The sequence below is a fragment of the Neopelma chrysocephalum genome, unplaced genomic scaffold, assembly GCF_003984885.1.
Source record: "Neopelma chrysocephalum unplaced genomic scaffold, ASM398488v2 Primary Assembly neopelma1_81, whole genome shotgun sequence".
Classification (NCBI taxonomy): Eukaryota; Metazoa; Chordata; class Aves; order Passeriformes; family Pipridae; genus Neopelma; species Neopelma chrysocephalum.
The window spans coordinates 2,622,479-2,640,377 of NW_020897743.1; the positions used below are offsets into that span (position 1 = coordinate 2,622,479).

Here is a 17,899-nt window from a genome sequence, read left to right on the forward strand (position 1 = left end):
CCCGACCTTTCCAACATGGCGGCGCCGCACCACCCATGCCCTTCCCAAGATGGCGGCGGGGCCGGACCGGGGGCGCTGACGCGCCGGAAGTGGCGTTGGCGGCGGGCGGAGCCGGGCCCGTGATGGCGGAGGCGGGCGCGGGCAGCCCGCGGCTGGCGGAGCTGCTGGCGGCGGGACGGCGGCTCTTGGACGAGGTGGAGGCGGGAGCCGAGCCCTCCTCGGGCGCCCCGGCCGTGCAGGACAAGGTGCGGCAGGGCTTGGACGCGCTGCGGCGCGCGGCCGCCATGGTGGCGGAGCTGGAGCTGTTCAGGTGAGCGCAGGACGGGCCGGGGGGTCCCGGGGCCGGGAGCGGGACAGAATCCCAGAATCATTGAGGCTGGAAAAGCCCTCAAAGACCACCGAGTTCACCCTATGCCCGATCCCCACCTTGTCACCCAGCCCAGAGCACTGAGTGACATGTCTAGTCCTTCCTTGGTCACCTCCAGGGATGGGGACTCCACCACCTCCCTGGGCAGCCCCTTCCAATGCCCCACCACCCTTTCCAGGAAAAAATTCCTCCTGATGTCCAACCGGACCCTCCCCTGGCACAGCCCGAGGCCGTTCCCTCTCCTCCTGTCCCTTGTTCCCTGGGAGCAGAGCCCGACCCCCCCCCGGCTCCCCCCTCCTGTCAGGGAGTTGCAGAGCCAGAAGGTCCCCCCTGAGCCTCCTTTTCTCCAGGCTGAGCCCCCCCAGCTCCCTCAGCCACTTTTGGTGCTCCAGCCCCTTTCCAGCTCCCTTCCCTGGACTCCCCAGTGTCTCCTGTTGCAGTGAGAACGAGGAGCTGGACGAAGTTGCCTCGGCCGACCTGAAGTTCCTGCTGCTCCCCGCGCTCCTGGGAGCCCTGACGCTGAAGCAAGTGGACCTGAGCAGCCGGCAGCAGCACCTGGAGAGCGCCCGGGATCACTTCCTGCACTTCCTCAAGCTCTGCAGGAGCTACGGGCTGGGAACGTTCCAGCTGCCTCCCACCACTCCCGGGGAGGAGGGAGCCCCGACCCCCCCGGGCCCGGGGGACCCCCCGGGTGCCCAGCCCAACCTGGTGGCCATGGCCATGAGCAGGAACGCCAAGATCGAGAGGTGGGCTCAGGGCACTGGGAAAGGGCTTTGGGAGAAGGGGGAGCTTCAGGCAGGGCATAGCTGGGCAGAGAAGGGGCTGCTTCCGTGGGCATTGGAATAATTGGATCACAAAATGTTCATTTTAAGAGATGCAGCACGTTTTTCAATGGTCTGGGTTGTGCACAGGCTGGGGAGGGGAGCATTTGTGTCTTTCTGGGCTTTTGATGAAAAACTGCTCAAAACCTTTTAATTAGCTCTGTAATAATTCATCTTATAATTAATTCTATAATCAGTTCTAACAGCACAAAGCCACCCACCTTGGAATTTTCCTACCAGTGGGTTTATTGTGGCTTGAAAAAGAGGTCCTTTGTCTTACTTTGGGTGGGACTTTGGCCATGGGCAGCACTGAAAGATCCAGACTGGGCTGGACCTGCTTAAATTGCACAGATACAAAAATATGATTTATATTCTAACTGGAAGGGGTTTCGTTTTTAGAATGACTCTTTTGTGCTCCTTGTCCTCTCACCTCCCAAAGGTTTCTAATCCTTGGCTCTTACTGTTCATTCTTCAGGTGACTCAGTAATGGAGGGAAGTGGAACATGAGGATTTAGTTTGGAAGTGTATTATATGGGTAGTTCTCCCTTTAATAACTAATTCATGAAAAGGTAAAACAGTTTAGCCTGGAAGTTTGTTATATAGGCAGTTCTTCCCTTGAATAACTAATTCTGAAACAGATCAAGAAATCCAGAAAGCCAAAATTATATTTAAAAAAACCCTGCACACACAAAAAACCACCTGAGGCAGAAGTTGGAAAAGTGATTTATTCTGCTTTTTACGCAGCTTCTTGATACATTTGTGTCACATGGAGGCAATTCAAAATAGCCATTCCACTGGATTTTCTCAGGGAAGGAGCTGATGAGTTCAAGTCCTGCTTTCTCCAGGAGATTAATGTTTCCAGGCTTGCCTAATTTTACCTGGAAGGCTTCCGTTTTCAATAATTATTAATTGTTTAGGGAAAGGATAAAATAATTGAGGCACCTCTAAATTTGATGTGATTTTACAGCTGCTTTTAACAGACAGGAGGGACTGGAATTCCAACAGGAACCACCATGACCACCACAAAAATTGTATTTTTTTATAAGGTTTTCTCTTTTAAATACACGAAATGGCGTTGAACCTCTTACAAAGGGCGGTAAAGACACTGTGGCTGGGCTGAGATAGAGAAAAATGATTTCATGATCCCACTTTGTTCCCTTTGGGACAGGTACAAGCAGAAGAAGGAGCTGGAGAACAAGTTGGCCTCCATGAGGAGCTTCGTGGAGAGTGGGACAGCAGATGAGGATCAGATCCGGGAGTTTTACATCCTGCAGATCCAGAAATGGATCAGCACCAGCCTGGAGGAGCTGGAGAGCATCGACCAGGAGATGGTGATCCTGAAGAACAGGGATGCAGCCAGGCAGGTACGGGATCATCCCTGCTGGGATGGACACGGGTGGGGGGAATGAATCCCTGAGGGCTCAGTGGCAGAGGTGGAGTTTTATTCTTTGAATTCTCAGTTAAAATGGAGCTCAGTCCCAGCACAAGCTGGTGGGATTTGGTTTTATTCTGCTTTTTGTGTTGGTTCCTGCCCTCTCCTGCCACACATTCCAGACAGTCCTGGCCTGTGAAATGCTGGAGCTTGGAATGTCAGAGCTCAACTGTGCAAAGGCTTTTGCTGGGTTCTGAAGAACATTTAAATTTATACATTAAAATAAGACCCTTGTGATGTCTTTCACACCCCCACTCCTGGTCTGCAGCGTGTCCGGGTGTTATAGACGGGAATATCGGCCTGTTGGAACAACAGAAGCTTCCACAGGCCTGCAGTCCCTGTGCAGAGCATTGTCTCAGGGCTTTATGTCACCTGGAATGTCTGCTGGAAATAACAGCCCCCGATGAGCTGGCACAGCCCTGCCCAGCCTGTTGGCAGGGGCGGGTCATTTTTGGCACTGCAGGACTTGGCTCCTCCGTAGTGTCCCGTCAGGAATGACGAGCTCAGAACGCTGCATGTTGGGTCCCTGGAGGAATAAACAATTCCTGCTCTGAGCTGGTTTAGCCCTGTCAGCTCTACTTTGATCCAAACAGGTGTTACAGAGGCACAGGGAATGATTTGTAGAGGGGCACAGATGGAATTCCTGATTTAAACCGGATTCAGGCCTGGATTGTCCATCTCGGGTGCTGCTCTGAGAGCTGAGGTGTTTCTCTTCTGCAAGACTTTTAATAACCCTGGGGTGGGAAGCAGAGAGTGGGATTCTCATCTCCCCAGTTGCCTTGTGACTGTTGTTTGCATGTCCAGGCTCCAGCAGCTCCCCACGGCCCCTCCCGGCCCATCAGAGCCCCAGTGAGACCTTTCATCCTGACCCGCGACGCTGCCCAGGCCAGGTACGTGGGGTTGGGGTTATTTAACCCACTTTGAGGCAGTGCTCTCACATCAGGCCCGAAATACTCTTCCAGGTGCAGAAATCCAGTTGTAACCTCTGTATCTGCACCTCTGTTTGTGGCACCCTGAGATCCTTGCAAGGAATTTCAGCAGCTAAAGCACAAAGTGGGGTAGAAATGAGGTTTCCTGTCATGCTTGTGATATGATTTCCCCTGAGCCTTCCATGTGTCTAGTTCAGTTCTCAGGGGCATCCTGGGGACACTTTCCATTATCCCAAGTTGCTCTAAGCCCCATCCAGCCTGGCCTTGGACACTTCCAGGGATGGTGCAGCTTCTCTGGGCAACCTGTGCCAGGGCCTCCCCAATCTCACAAGGGAGGAGTTCTCTGGCAGTAGGAAGCCATTCCCCCTTCTCCTGTCCCTCCATGCCTTGTCCAGAGTCCCTCTCCATCTCTCTTGGAGCCCCTTGAGGCACTGGAAGGCCACAATTAGGTCTGCCCAAAGCCTCCCTCAAGCCCTCCTTGATAACATGCCTTAAATCCTTAGTGCAGATTGGATTATGGAATAGTGCTGTGCCTGTTGCCTGTGTTTCTGTCATTGTGAGGGATTTAACTCCCTTTTCCTGCTGTGTGTGTCCTGCAGAGTGTTTGGAGCTGGTTATCCTGGCCTGCCCACCATGACTGTGGACGACTGGTATGAGCAGCGCCGGAGGCAGGGAATTGTATCCGGGCAGAGCGTCCCTCAGAGAGCACCAGGTATGGAGGCAAATGTGGGAATGGGGGATTTGGGAAGGCTCCTGGGGGGCTGAGTGGACAGGGATATGTGCAAGGTGTGGAACACCCCCTGACTGAGGAAGAGTCAAAGCTTTATTAGGAAAACAACTGGATTGTCAGGCTGTGCTTGGCCTTTTGGATGGAGCTTGGAGCAACCTGGTCTAGTGGGGGGTGAGACTGGATGGGCTTTAAGGTCCCTTCCAACCCAAACCATTCCATGATTCTAATCCCTGCTGTCTGCCTAGACCAGCTCTGGGCTGGGCTTCTCCTTGGAGAGCCTGACCTGGGATCTCCTCCCTGTCCCTCACCTCCAGCAGGTGTAAGTGATGAAGAGCTGCAGAAGCAGCAGCAGGAGAAAAAAGAGGAGGAGTATGATGAGGAAGCTCTTCAAAAAGCTCGGGACTGGGATGACTGGAAAGACACACACCCCCGAGGCTACGGCAACCGGCAGAACATGGGCTGAGCAGGGCCTGGATCCTGGGAGAAGAACTTGGACAGGGAGAGAGAGAGAGAGAGGAGGGAATACAGTGTACATATGTGGAGCATCCGGGAATCCTCCGGGAGCCGGATCAGAGGAGGACACGTGACCCCTTGCTTTGGTTTGCATTCCATGTCAGACTGGGTGCACTGGTCGTGCTGGGAGGTGCCCAGAGCTCTGTGAGGGTCAGGCTCCCTCTGCACTCCCAGGCGGAGGCAGCCCTCGGAGGGGGAGTCCATGGATTTGGAAACTGCTCTTTGTATTGTGGGTGGTTGTATTTATTATTTTTTTTCTCTCTATTTTAAGCAAAATAAACTCTCTTTGTGCTGCCTAATTTCTCCTGTGAAATTCCCTTGCTCTTCATCCCGTGCTCTTCCAGAGCCAGTGAGGGCCAACCCTGGACCCTCTCATGGAGCCCACAGGGACAAAAACTGGGACAAATGGTGCCATATTCCAAGGCAAAGTAGTCAGTGTGCTTTGAAATCTAACAGAACAACCCTGACGAGGGGAAAACCTTTCCTGGATCCCTCTGGAGATGGTTTAAATGGCTGCTGGCACCAATCCTGGCTTGCTGTATCTGGCACTGACCTGGCACACGGGGTGTGTTTCTGGTCAGAGGGGTGAGGAATCACAGCTGGAAGCTCTGTGGGGTGGCACTTGTTCTAAACCTGTTAAAAATATTGGGATGAAAAAGCAAAGACAGCTTGGCTGGCACTGGGTGTGTCACCTGGAGCGGGTGCTGTTACCTGCACAGTGTTTCCTTACCCTGGGGCAGTGGGATTCTCACACAATTCTGAGTTTTTCCTTCATATCAGCCTGATTTGGACACAGCTGGGGGGCCAATTGGGCTGCAGGAGAGCTGAAATGTTTTCCCTGCAGCAATCCCTGCTCCTTGGAACTGATCCACGCCCAGGAAGCCGCAGCCTGCAGTGAATGTGGTCACACCTTCTTCCCAGGTATGGAGTCCCTACAATCCACAGGAGCAGGTTGTGGGGTTTGTGGGTTCCAAATCTCCCAGGAAACATGTTCCTTACTCTAACACCACAGGCAATCCTGTACATGGATTTTCCATTTCCTACACTTGATCTTGGCCAGCAGTTCCTAGTGAGCACCTCTGGAGAGGTGGATCCTGAGGAGCAGCTTTAGTGACAGCCCCTGTGGATTCTCACTGTTCCTTTGGCTGTTGGCCCGAAGCTCCACCTCAGTGCTGGTTTTGTGCTGCTCTTATTTCCTTATTTTCTTTTTTTCGCCCCAAATCCTCTCCAGGCAGGGATGGAAGAGGAGGGAATGGCGCTGGTTCCGGTGGCTGCATTCCCGTTGTGTGGAGCGGGAGCTTCGGGATGACGTTTGTGGGTGGCTCTGGCGGGATCACACTGTTGGAGCATGACAGCGTTTATGACATACCCAAACCGTGGATGGTACCATTCCCAGGGGGGTGCAGCCCCCACGGAGCCCCCACTGGCACCGGGGCCTTTCCAAGGAGCCCCGACCGCCCGGCACGGAGCAGCTCCTCACCCTCAGTGTGCCCCCTCAGCTTCCCAAGGACCCCCAGCTCCTGTCCGTGCTCCAAATCCAGGGCTGGAGCAGGTCCCTCCCCTGGGCAGCGGCCGGTGGACCTTGGGTCAGGTGGTTAAAGCCTCTGGACACACAGCACACAGCCTCTGTGATTGCCAAACTCACCTTTCAACCTGCCGAGCCTGGCGTGGAGCTCCCGCCACCATGAAAACCATCATCGCGGCCTGCTCCCAAAATCTTAGTGGTGAGATATTCCCAGAGGGGGCTGGAATGGGGTCTGATGCTCCAGCAATGCCAGGAGCTCGTTGTTACTGTTGTCTACTTGCTTTGGAGTGCTGAGGGGAAAGGGAGGTGTTGGGACAGATTTGGGGATAACTCTAGAGGAAAACATAGAGTTGCTCAACAGGAGTGGAATTTCTGAAAATGCATTTGGGAATGTTACTCCCACAAGAATCTCCAGAGCACTGCAAATTCCAAATGTTGGGGTTTGCAGAGGCTCCTGTTGCTGTGGACGGGGACGGCAGCAGAACCATGGGGGTTCTCTGTGTCTGTGATCCGGATGTTCGTGGAGTTCTTGGGATGGGAGCTAGGAAAAGGAACTGAAAACGACTGTTTGGTGGGCACAAGTTTGCTGGAAGAGCTCTGAGTCTTCCCTGGGAAAAAAATGGGCTTTGGAAAGCTGAGAATGGCAGGGCTGTGTGGGCTTTTGGGGATGTGGGATGGGTGGAAGGGATCTCTCAGAGCCTGTCATGCTGCTTGGGAGAAATGGACAACAACTCCTCAATGCTGGAGATGGCTCCAGTGTTTCATTTATTTCAGTTGTCCCATTCCTGGTTTGGGTTGAGCCAGGAAGAGTTGAACTTCCACCAGCTTCCTGAACCAAGGTTTGGTGGTTCTCCTCTAACCTGGGGGTCCCTGGTCTGGGAAGCCATGGGGTCAGGGCTGCTCCTGTCTCACCCTGAGCATCCCTCTGGCCAACATGCAGATTTCGGGTTGTTTTCCCAAGAAAACCCGGCTCTGGTGACACTCAGGGGTATCTCTCTGTGGTGGCTGTGCCGGGTTGGTCTCGGCCATGGTGGACCTTTGTCCGGGAGCAGCGCTGGCAGAGCTGGCGCCTCAGGCCCGTTTCGGGAGGAGGGATGGGGCCATGTGTGGAGTTTGGATCCTGGCACCCAGCCCAGGATGGTTAATGGTTCACCAAGGTCATCCAGAGGGAAGGGGCCGTGGGGGAGCGGAGCAGTGGCGGCTCTGGCATGTCCTGGGCTGTGGGGACGGCTGGGGGATGGCCACCCTTGTCCACCCCAGCTCAGCCCCACCCGCTGTCCTTGGCAGCTGCCAGGGGGTGGTGCCTCCCTGCTGTGCCAGCTGAGAAATCCCCAAATCCTCTGTGAGCCTGAGCACGCCAAGGAGGGCATGGGAAAGGTCCCAGCCCTTGGGAAGTCAGCACGGAGCAGGATGTGCCGCTGCGCTCGGCTCTGCTGGAATGTTTGGCGTTGGGGGGCTCACCCTGGAATCTTCCCCCTGCTCTGGTTGCCCAGGGCCACCTCCTGGCATGGTCCAGAGCTCTCTGGGGGTGGCATCCCCCATTTCACCCCACCACATCCCATCCCTCCTCACCCAACTGCTCGTCCTTCCCATCCCACCTTCTGCCTCGTCCTGTAACCCGGCCCTGGCACTCCTGGGTGCCCCCTGCCAGCCCAGTGGCCCAGGCTGTGTTCAAGCCGTGCTGTTTTGGGCTGGGGCCGTGTCCCCCCTCCACAGGGAGCCGTGCCAGTGTCCAGGCTGCCCTGCGCACGCTGCTGGCCGTGCCCTGGCCCTCCCAGCGGGACGTTCGCTCCGCGCTCCAGCTCCTCGCCGTCCTGCAGTGGGTGCTCAGCTTCCTGCTGATGGGTGAGTAGGGGGCTGCGGGGGCCCTGGGGGTGGGCACACACCCGCTCACCCCCTGCCTGGCCCCCGCAGGAACCGTCAGCCTCGTGGTGCTCATCTACCTGCTGTTCACCAGCTTCTGGCTCATCCCCGCGCTCTACCTGGCCTGGATCATCTTCGACTGGGACACGCCAGAGAGAGGTGGGGATGGGAACGTCCCCCTTCTTCCAACTTTGCAGCAGGATGGGGGGGGTGGGGTCCCCCTTTCCTCCAGGTCCCTCACAGCAAATGGGGAGAGCCATGTCCCACCTGCTCCTTCCCTCCACTCCCACACCATCAGCACCGTGGTGGGAACAGGGATATGGCGGGTCCGTGGGGAATGTTTCCCATGGATCCCGCTGCCCACGGGGGTGGGTGTCATCTCCTGTGGTCCCTCCCTGGGTTGCAGGTGGCAGGAGGCTGCCGTGCCTGCGGCGATGGACTGTGTGGAACCACTTTCGGGATTATTTCCCAGTCAAGGTACAGTGCCAGGACAGGATATTCCTGCAGGTGCTGGTGGTGGGACCACCCAAAAGGAGGTGCCATGTCCCTGTGACCCCTTTTGTCCCCACAGCTGGTGAAGACACACGATCTGTCCCCCAGCCACAACTACATCATCGGCTCCCACCCCCACGGCATCCTCTGCGTCGGCGCCTTCTGCAACTTCATCACAGGCTCCACAGGCTTTGAGAAGATGTTCCCGGGAATCCACTCCTCCCTCACCACCCTGGCTGGCAACTTCCGCCTGCCCCTTTTCCGGGAGTACCTGATGAGTGGGGGTGAGCAGCCCCTGCCCAGCTCTGCTGGCAGTACCCGCGGGCAGGGGGTCCCTGCTCCCTCTGAGGGAAACACAGCAGTGATGGTGCTCCCAGGAGCAGGTGGGGCAGGGATGGATCTCTGCCTGAGCTCCACCTTCACCTCGCCTGCACTTTGCCTTCACCCAACATGCACCCTGCCTACACTGCACCCTATCTACACCCTGCCTAAACCCTGTCTGCATCTTGCCTGTGCTCTGCCCGCACCCTGCCTCCACCTAACATACACCCCGCCTCCACCCTTGCCACACCTTACCTACACCCCACCTGCACCTTTCCTACCCCCTGCCCACACCGTACCTGCACCCTGCCTGCACCCTGCCCACATCTTACCTGCACCCTGCCTGCACCCTGCCTGCACCCTGCCCGCAGCAGGGGGTGCCCTTGTGCTATCCCTGCCCTGGTCCCAACCCGGTGTGATCCCTCGTGGTGTCCCCGGCGGTGTCCCCGTCCCCGGGCACTGCCCAGGCGGGCAGTCCCACAGCTCGGGTGCCCGTTCCCGCCGCAGGGCTGTTCCCGGTGACCCGCCGTGCCATCGGGTACCTGCTGTCCCAGAACGGCACCGGCAACGCGGTGGCCATCGTCATCGGCGGCGCGGCCGAGTCGCTGTCCTGCCGGCCCGGCGTCACCACGCTCATCCTCCGCAACCGCAAGGGCTTCGTGCGCATGGCCCTGCGCCACGGGTGGGTCCCGGGTGGGTCCCGGGTGGGTCACGGGCATGGCCACCCCCGCGGGGGACTGGGTGTCCTGGCACCCCATCACCGCCCACCGTGTCCCCTCCACAGGGCCTTCCTCGTCCCCTCCTTCTCCTTTGGGGAGAACGACCTGTTCCGCCAGGTGGTCTTTGAGGAGGGCAGCTGGATGAGGAGCATCCAGCAGCGCTTCCAGAAGATGATTGGCTTCGCTCCCTGCGTCTTCTACGGCCGCGGCCTCACCTCCAGCCGCTCCCGGGGCTTCCTGCCCTACGCCAGACCCATCACCACTGTGGGTGAGCAGCTGGGCTTGGGGGACCCCAGAGGGTGGGGCAGAGCAGGGACACCCCTCTGGAAGGCACCGCTCGGGCCGTGTCCCCGTGAGCCGAGCGCGTCCCCAGGCCACGGGTCTGACCCTGTCCTGTCCCCTGCCGGCAGTGGGGGAGCCGATGCCAGTGCCCAAGGTGCAGAACCCGAGCCGGGAGCTGGTGGACATGTACCACGAGAGGTACATCCAGGCCCTGCTCAAGCTCTTCAACGAAAACAAGACCAAGTACGGGCTGTCGGAGACGGACGAGCTGCACATCCTCTGAGTGCCCCTGGCGCCGGTGACCCCGTCCCTGCTCACCAGGGCTCCTGGGGGGGGATTTCAGCCGGCCCAGCACGGGGGACACACGGGGCACAGTCCCCACCCCAGCCCTCCACTCCTCTGGCCCAAAAATCTGAGTTGGATGTGGGAGGAGAGGAGGAAGCCAGGGGGAGATTGGGAAAGGGTCCCCCTTGGAAGGGGTTTGGAGGGACTGCAGGTGACACAGCTGTCCCCTGGCAGGGGCTGGGGTGAGGCTGAGGGCCAGTGATGGGCACACTCCCCCCAGATAACCAGGTCACCATGAGCTGAGGGAAGGGGTGCCATGGGAGGAGAAATCAAATGGGGTCTTTGGGGTGGCACCCTGATGGCACATGGGACCAGCCTTGGGGGACATCCCACCCTGGGGTCGAGGGGGAACACTCCTGGACTTGGGGACCTGTGGAAGTGGCCTCAGCCAGGACCATGTGGTCTCAGATGAGCCTTTTCAGATGCCTCTGTCCCCAATACAGGTTTCCAACTCCCCGCCCCTGTCTGTGTGTGTTCTGGGGGTCAGGATGGGCAGGACTGGGACACACCCGTGGACCTGCCACTCACTGTGTCCCCTCCCTGGGAGGTCCATCTTCAGTTGGGGCTGTACTTGGCAGGGCCCCTTGCACTGCTCAGGGTGCACCTGAGCCACACTGGATATAATGGGAGGAGAGGGGCAGCAGCTGCTCTTACTGGGTTAACTGGGCTCAGGAGGGGGATCTCCTGCTCGCTCTGCTCTCGGCTCAGTGGTGAGTGAGGGTTTTTCTGGGCACCACTACTGGTGGGATGGGGACACAGGGCTGGGATGTGCCATCCTTGGGGCCCTTTCCTTCCCCTGGGCAGCTCCTGGTGGGGTGTGGCTTGTGTGACCAGTGCCATGGCAGAGGTGACACCTTGATGATGCTCTTGGTGTATCCCTTCCCAAGGCATGTGCTGACAGGAGTTGTGGGGGGCCATGGGGACAGCCCTGTCCCTGTCCCACCCCTGCCAGGCTGGCATGGGACAGTCAACAGCACTGATACCAATCTTGGTCTGCTCCTCTGCACAGGCACTTGGTCAAACAAAAGGGCTGGGTAAACATTTGAGGAGCAAACACCCATAAAGGCACATTCCCGTCACCAGGGGTGTCACCAGCTCACTGCTCCAGACCTGCCCCGGCACCGGTGTCACGGTGGCTTTTCTCTGGGGTGAGGGTGGGTGTCTCGTTCCTCTTCCTTCTGCTACAGGGAGAAACAGGCAGGAGCAAAGAGAAAGGGGAAGGGGCTTTACTGGGGGGTGATGGGCTGCAAGTGCCCTGTGTCACATCTCTCCTCCTCTGCCAAGGCCAGTGGTGTGACAGAGACATCTCTGACAACCAGGCAGGGGGCACCCCAGCGTGGGCTCTGTCCCCTGGTTCAGTCTGTTGCCCACACATCACCACCAAGCAGTCTGGAAGGGCTGTGCCTGCCCAGGGAGGGACCAGTGTCCCTTCTCTTTAGTGACCTGTCACCCCCCTTGTGTCCCCAGGAGTGCCCTGGGATGGGACACCAGCCTGCTTCCCCCAGACAGCCTCCTCAGTGTCCTTCCCATTCCCACACGTGCTTTCCTGCCCTGGCGAGCACCACCACCCTCCTCCCAGAGCATCCCAGGGCAGGGCTGGGACTGGCCCCGTGGCCTCCAGCCCTCAGCCCTGCGGCCTCTGCCCCTGCAGGGGCTGGGAAGGGGCAGGGCAGGTCTGGGGACCTGGGGGTGCCCACATGGAGCCCGGAGGGGCTGCAGCTCCTGGAGCCCAAGGATGAGGTTATGGAACCCCCTCGGGCCCCTCAGCACCCGCCCCCGCTCCGTGCTGTCCCTGTCCCTTGGGTGACACTGGCCACGTGGCCGCTGTCCATGAGGCTGTCCGTGTAGGGCGACACCAGGGCCAGGTTGCAGGTGGGCACGGGCCGGAGCCGGTGGGCGGCCCCCCGGCGCAGCCCCCGGTACTTGTCCCCGGCCAGGAAGTACAGGATGGGGTCGAGGCAGCTGTTGATGCTGGCCAGGGGCCGCGTGATCTTGTAAGTGAAGTTGATGATGTTGAGGGTCCGGCAGTCAGCCTGGAAGTAGCGGGAGGTGTAGTAGAGGGTGCGGGTGATGTGGAAGGGCACAAAGCAGATGGCAAAGACGGCGAGCACGATGATGATCATCTTGATGGAGCGTTTCTTGTAGGAGGGCATCCGCGGGCCGGGGCTGGAGAGGCTGGACTTGCCGAGCTGCTTGGCCATGAGGCAGTAGCACAGGACGATGACCAGGAAGGGGAGCCCGAAGAGCAGGGCCATGACAGAGGAGCTGTAGTGCACATAATGGTCGAACTCCTCAGGCTTGGTGGTGTCGTGGCACAGGGTGGTGTTGCCCTTGGAGCTGGTGGTGACAAAGATGAGGTTGGGGATGAGGCAGATGGTGACGACGAGCCAGGCGCCCACGCAGATGATGCGGGCGTGCTTGGTCTTCACCCACTTGAGGGAGCGAATGGGGTGGCAGATGCCCATGTAGCGGTGGACACTGATGCAGGTGAGGAAGAGGATGGTGCTGTAGAGGTTGGCATAGAACAGGAACCGCACAATCTTGCAGAGCCATTTCCCGAAGGGCCAGTTGTTGCGGTCGGCGTAATAGTAGACCAGGGTGGGGAGGGAGAGGACGTAGAGCGTGTCAGACACGGCCAGGTTCACCATGTAGGTGGTGGTGGCGTTCCAGGGCCTCATCCTGGAGATGAACATCCACAGGGCCCAGGAGTTGAGGGGCAGCCCCACCACGAAGACGATGCTGTAGGAGATGGGCAGCAGGATGAACTTGAACTCCTCGTTGAAGACACACTTCGCCTCGGCCACCTCAGTGGTGTTCCCTCCCGGCCAGGGAGTCGGTGTCGGTGTCCACAGGGCAACTGGGAATGTCCTCCCTGAAGTGGCCATGTTCTCCGAGCCAGATCTGGGGGAGCAGTTAATAAAAGCACATTAGTCGTCGATCCCGACCATTGTCAGGCACAAAGCATGGAAAGGAGCCAAAGATGCCAGATTTTGCCCCCCTCCAGGAGCTTCGGCCACTTTGATGGTTCTCTGGTTTATCTCAGCTTGCGCGCTCGGGTCTCGTGGGGGCCGGGGGGTGCCTGGGCAAGCCCTCCCTCCGCAGCCCCCGCCACGACACCCATCAATGAGCCCTCTGAGTGGTGCAGGGACGGGAGCGTGCCGGGGACAGAGGGCCGGGCCGGCCCCGCCGGGCAGCAGCCCCACGGCGCGGGGAACAATGAGACCTTGATGAGCAACAGCAGCCCCCGGCTGGGCCAGCGCAGCCTCTTGGAAGCTGCCTCAGCCTAATTGGCACCATCCTGACAATGCTGCCGCTCCCAGAGGGCTCCTTGACAGAAGAAAGGCGGGAGGAGAAGAAAGCTTTGTCTGGGGGAATGTTGTGGCCCAGAGGAATCCTGGGGGGGAGGGTGGCAAAGGAGCCTTTGGGAGAGAGTGTCCCCGGATGGTGAGGGGCCTCGGCTGCCGGGTATTCTCCGTAGGAGAGGGATGAGCTAAGCCCTGCGGAGAGGAGCTGCGCCAGGGCCAAGTCCCAGCTCAAGGCAGTGCAAGTTAACAAGGCAGGACATTTCCTCCTGCTCCGTGTTAGGATCAAAGGCTGGATCTGCGTCCTCCTGGGAAATCACTGTGAGCACAAGCTGCCAAAGGGTCAGGTTTGCCTGTTGGATGTCTGAAGTTCAGAGCCCTCTTCTCCATGGTGTCCAGCAAAGGACCAAGGAAGGCTGCTGGCGCTCTGACCCCTCTGCACCCACCACCATCCCCGGTGAAGTGATTCCTCCAACAAGGATGGATGCTTGGATGAGTAACCTGGGAGCAGGAGCATCTGCTGTGCTGCTGGTGGGGACAAGAGCGTAGCATCTGACGGAGGGAATGCTGGTGCATCTCCAGTCTCTGTTGGCCAGAGCTCACCCAGGAGGGGCCACGTACCAGGACAGGGGAGGACTCAGGGCGACGATGGACATTAACCAAGTGCTGGTGTTGGTAGTACAAGGTGGAAGGACGTGTCCTCTCAGGATCCTTCATCCCTTGGCTCCCTCATCATCCCCCTCTTGTCGGCCTTCACCACGAGGATGTGCAGGAGTGTCCCGTAGGGTGTATCCGTGGGATGGGCCAGGCCATGCTCCACCCTGTCCCTGCCATGCCTCGCCTGGAGAGAGCACAGGTTTGCAGAGATGCCCGTAAATGACTCAGCAGGCAGACGGGCAGGGGGTGGCCGTGGCCCCTCTGGCCGTGCTCCATGGGCTCTGTTTGAGTTGTGGGTTGAGCCTCTGGCTGGGCCGAGTTCAAACTCCCCGTGGTTCCCATCCCCCGGCAGTGCTGCGGGAAGATCCTGCCTTTATTACAGGGATGAGTTCAGAGAGCAACAGGCAGGTCCTGATCAAATATTAACAGTGGGAAGACCTTGTTTTTTCTCCCAGAACCAGGAGTGGGAACAGCGGGTAGGAAACACTGAGTGCCTGAGTGCAGTGCCAGTGGGGTCCCATGGGGTGCTGTGCTGGTCCCAGCCCAGCGTGTCCCCATGCTGTGACACTGCTGAGGACATGAGGGACCACGAGATTTGTTTTCCATTTCCAGCCTCTGAGTGCAAGTGAGCACAAAGTCTTGAGCCCAACCAGAGGGGAGGTGCTGCAGGGTTCAGTGCCCGAAGTCAGTGTCTGTGACACAGGTCACCAAACAACCAAGATATGAAGAAGACAGTAAATAAAAGTTAATAACCTGGTGTGAGGAATGCACAAGGAAAAATGCTGAGTAGATTAGTGGTGCTGGGCTGCTCGGAGGAGAGCACAGGGACTCAGATTCTGGCAGCTGCTACAGCCTGAGGACTGTCAGCAGCAGGATTTAACCATTCCCAAGGACATTCCTTCGAGGATAACCACAAAAAAATAGAAATGCAGCAGAAGATGACGTTTGGCAAGTTATATCTCAAGAGGTTTCCTGCGTCCTCATCTTAGTCACAACCAAAATCAGTGCTTTAAATTACTGATTCACATCAGTCCAGCCCGAGGACACGTCACCACCAGCCTCAACCCTACTCCTCACTGACACTCCCAGAAAGGCTCTCCCTGGACAAGGCCTCTCCAGCATGAGCTTTTGAGGAGGGATCGAGGTGTGAGCCAAGAGATGGGGCTGCCTGTTGGAGCAGGAGATGGAAGGCACTGCAGGGAAAGGATGTGGAGCTGGGGAGATGGAAGGTGGTGCAGGGAATGGACACAGAACTGGGGAGATGGAAGGCACTGCAGGGAAAGGACATGGAGCTGAGGAGAGGGAAGGTGCTGCAGGAAGGGGAGGTGGAGCTGGGAAGATGGAAGATGCTGCAGGGAAAGGCCACAGAGCTGGGGAGGTGATGCCCCCTCCTGCCCTGCCCATTTTGTGGATGCATGAGGGCTGCAAACCTGGGGAACCCCCTGAACCCCTTGCCTATATCAAGCACATCCTCTGGGATGGTGCCTGTGGACTGGCCCCCCACGTACCCGAGGAAGCAGTGGGAAGGGGCAGGAGCCGGCCACAGGGCCACTTGCTGGAGGGCACGTGCTGCCCTTGGCCCTTTGCCACAGGAACAGGAGCTGCAGCCGGGCTCGGCCATGGAGCTGGGAGACAGGGCAGAGCTCCTGTTCCTGTGTCAAAGGACCTGGTGGGATCCACAGCTGTCCTCAGGCCAGGGTGCCCCCAGCAGCTGGATGAGGCTTCCAGCCCTGGGGGTTTGTGGGGACATTGGAAAAGCACCAATGAAATGAATGAGCGGGGCAGCACCAGAGGCAGGGTCGGCCCTGGAGCCAAAGTCATTGGGACAGGATGGGGATCTGGTGTTGGGGATCTGGAGCAGCAGCAGGAGCTCGGAGAGGGCAGGCAAGAGCGGATTTCAGAGCAGCCACCAAGGGCTGGGTGAGCCTGGGACCAGCTGCTGCTGGAGCATGGGAAAAACAGGGCTTTTCTTCTCGCCTAAGCTCTTGGAAATTGCAAAACAAGGGGAAATTGTGCAAAACATCCTGCAGAAGGACCCTTGTCCCTAATCGCCACGTGGTTCGTGCAGCCAAAGCCCCGGCACAAGGGGACATGACCTAATTCCAATTCTTCCCTTTGCCTGGAAGAGCAGCCAAAGCACGCTCTGCCGACACTGCTGGGCACTGGGGACACCTCCCCGGGGACACCAGCGAGGTTTGGCCCTTCCCTCACTGCCCATCACATCCCGAGGTGACCCCTGCTCAGCAGGGTGGGGGTGAGGGGTTCCTTCCCCCCTTGGGTAGGCTGTCCCCGTCCCCCAGGACCCCACGGTGTCAGGCTGAGCCACGACAGCCCCAGGACAGCTTCCCCTGCAAGCAGACAGTGATTTGGGGGATGGAAAGGAGGATGAAGGAGAGGATGTGGCCATGCTGGGAAGGATGAAGGCCCTCGGTGATAGAGAGTGGTGGCGCGTTAGGGAGGAGGATGTACGGAGGGATTTGGGGATGGGGAGAACTGGCTGACTCCCACCCCACACCCATCCAGCCCTGGGGATCCCACCCCTGCCCCTCAGCCCTGGGATTGCATGACCATAGCAAGGCCCCCCCAGCTGCTGCTGTCCCCAAACACAGGCTGCCCCGCTCACCTGTGACCCGGACGGCTCTCACGAGTGGGGCCCCCCTGGGGAGCGCCTGTTCCCCACGGGGCAGGAGGCCATGTCGAGGGGCTGCAGGCTGCCCTTTGCCGTGCCCTGCCGTGCTGTGCCCGCTCCCGCTCTCCCACGGCTGGGAGCAAAGTGCCCAGGAAAAGCAGGGCTGGAGGCGGGCAGAGGCGGAGGCGGAGGCAGGAGCAGGAGCTGCCCCAGGGCTCTGCCCCACTGCACTCCCATTCCTCCATCGTCCTCACAGGCTTTGGGCCACCTGCAGCTCCTGCAGCAGCCCCCTGGGCATGGGGTGTGTGGGCCTCTCCCAGGGGGACCACGGCCCCCTGCCCATGGGGCCACAGCCCCTCACTGATGGGGATCATGGTCCCTCAACCACAAAGGCCACAGCCCCTCATCCATGGGGACCGTGTACCCCCACCCGTGGGGACCACAGCCCCTCACTCATGAGGACCATGAGTCCCTCAGCCACGAGGGCCACAGCCCCTCATCCATGGATTGCGGCCCCTCGCCCACCCTGGCAGCCCCCCTGCCCCATGCTGTCCCAGCAGTGCCCGCACTCCGGAGCGCTGCCCCGCTGCCCCCCAGCCCTGCGGGGCCGTCCTGGGGACAAAAGGTGGCCAGTGCCACCTTGAGGCCAGCCCGGGCATCGTGTCCCCAAACCCGGGGCCACCTTGGGTGTCGCAGCAGTCGGGACACTGCCGGGTCGTGGTGTCCCCGTGTTTGGGGGTAGCGTGTCCCCCGCTCCCTGTGCTGCTCAGGGAGATTCACCTCCTTTGCGAGAGCAGTGGGAGAAGGGCGGGTGCTGAGCTCACCTGGCGGGTTTGTGAGGAACGGGGATCACGGGGGGGCAACGGGTGCACCCCGAGATGTGTGGGGGCCACGGCCGTGAGCAGGCTGGCTTGGAGGGAGCAGGGGGGCGAGGTCCTGGGGCACCCCGGGGATGCTCGGCCACCGAGGGAG

At 59.2% G+C, this 17,899-nt stretch overlaps 3 protein-coding genes across 4 annotated transcripts; 2 read left to right on the top strand and 1 right to left on the bottom strand.

The window, feature by feature from the left end:
• Positions 1–118: 118 nt before the first annotated feature.
• Positions 119–5,091, top strand: IGBP1 (immunoglobulin binding protein 1). 2 transcript variants are annotated; one of them, XM_027690632.1, is made up of 6 exons: positions 119–310; positions 808–1,113; positions 2,357–2,552; positions 3,425–3,510; positions 4,149–4,261; positions 4,594–5,091. In XM_027690632.1, exons 1-6 carry the CDS (start codon positions 123–125, stop codon positions 4,740–4,742), a joined length of 1,038 nt encoding a protein of 345 aa, XP_027546433.1. In that variant the 5' UTR covers positions 119–122; the 3' UTR covers positions 4,743–5,091. The 2 variants fall into 2 exon arrangements, with proteins under 2 accessions (XP_027546433.1, XP_027546434.1); XM_027690633.1 differs by having other exon boundaries at positions 4,597–5,091.
• Positions 5,092–6,389: 1,298 nt separating this feature from the next.
• Positions 6,390–10,796, top strand: LOC113971092 (diacylglycerol O-acyltransferase 2-like). Its single transcript, XM_027690646.1, has 8 exons — positions 6,390–6,516; positions 8,034–8,162; positions 8,232–8,339; positions 8,587–8,657; positions 8,752–8,956; positions 9,501–9,675; positions 9,778–9,980; positions 10,123–10,796. The coding sequence occupies exons 1-8, from the start codon at positions 6,477–6,479 to the stop codon at positions 10,275–10,277; spliced, it is 1,086 nt and encodes a 361-aa protein (XP_027546447.1). The 5' UTR covers positions 6,390–6,476; the 3' UTR covers positions 10,278–10,796.
• Positions 10,797–11,409: 613 nt separating this feature from the next.
• Positions 11,410–17,054, bottom strand: P2RY4 (pyrimidinergic receptor P2Y4). Its single transcript, XM_027690645.1, has 2 exons — positions 16,922–17,054; positions 11,410–13,240 (listed from the first exon to the last, which is right to left on the bottom strand). Exon 2 carries the CDS (start codon positions 13,222–13,224, stop codon positions 12,103–12,105), a length of 1,122 nt encoding a protein of 373 aa, XP_027546446.1. The 5' UTR covers positions 13,225–13,240; positions 16,922–17,054; the 3' UTR covers positions 11,410–12,102.
• Positions 17,055–17,899: the final 845 nt, after the last annotated feature.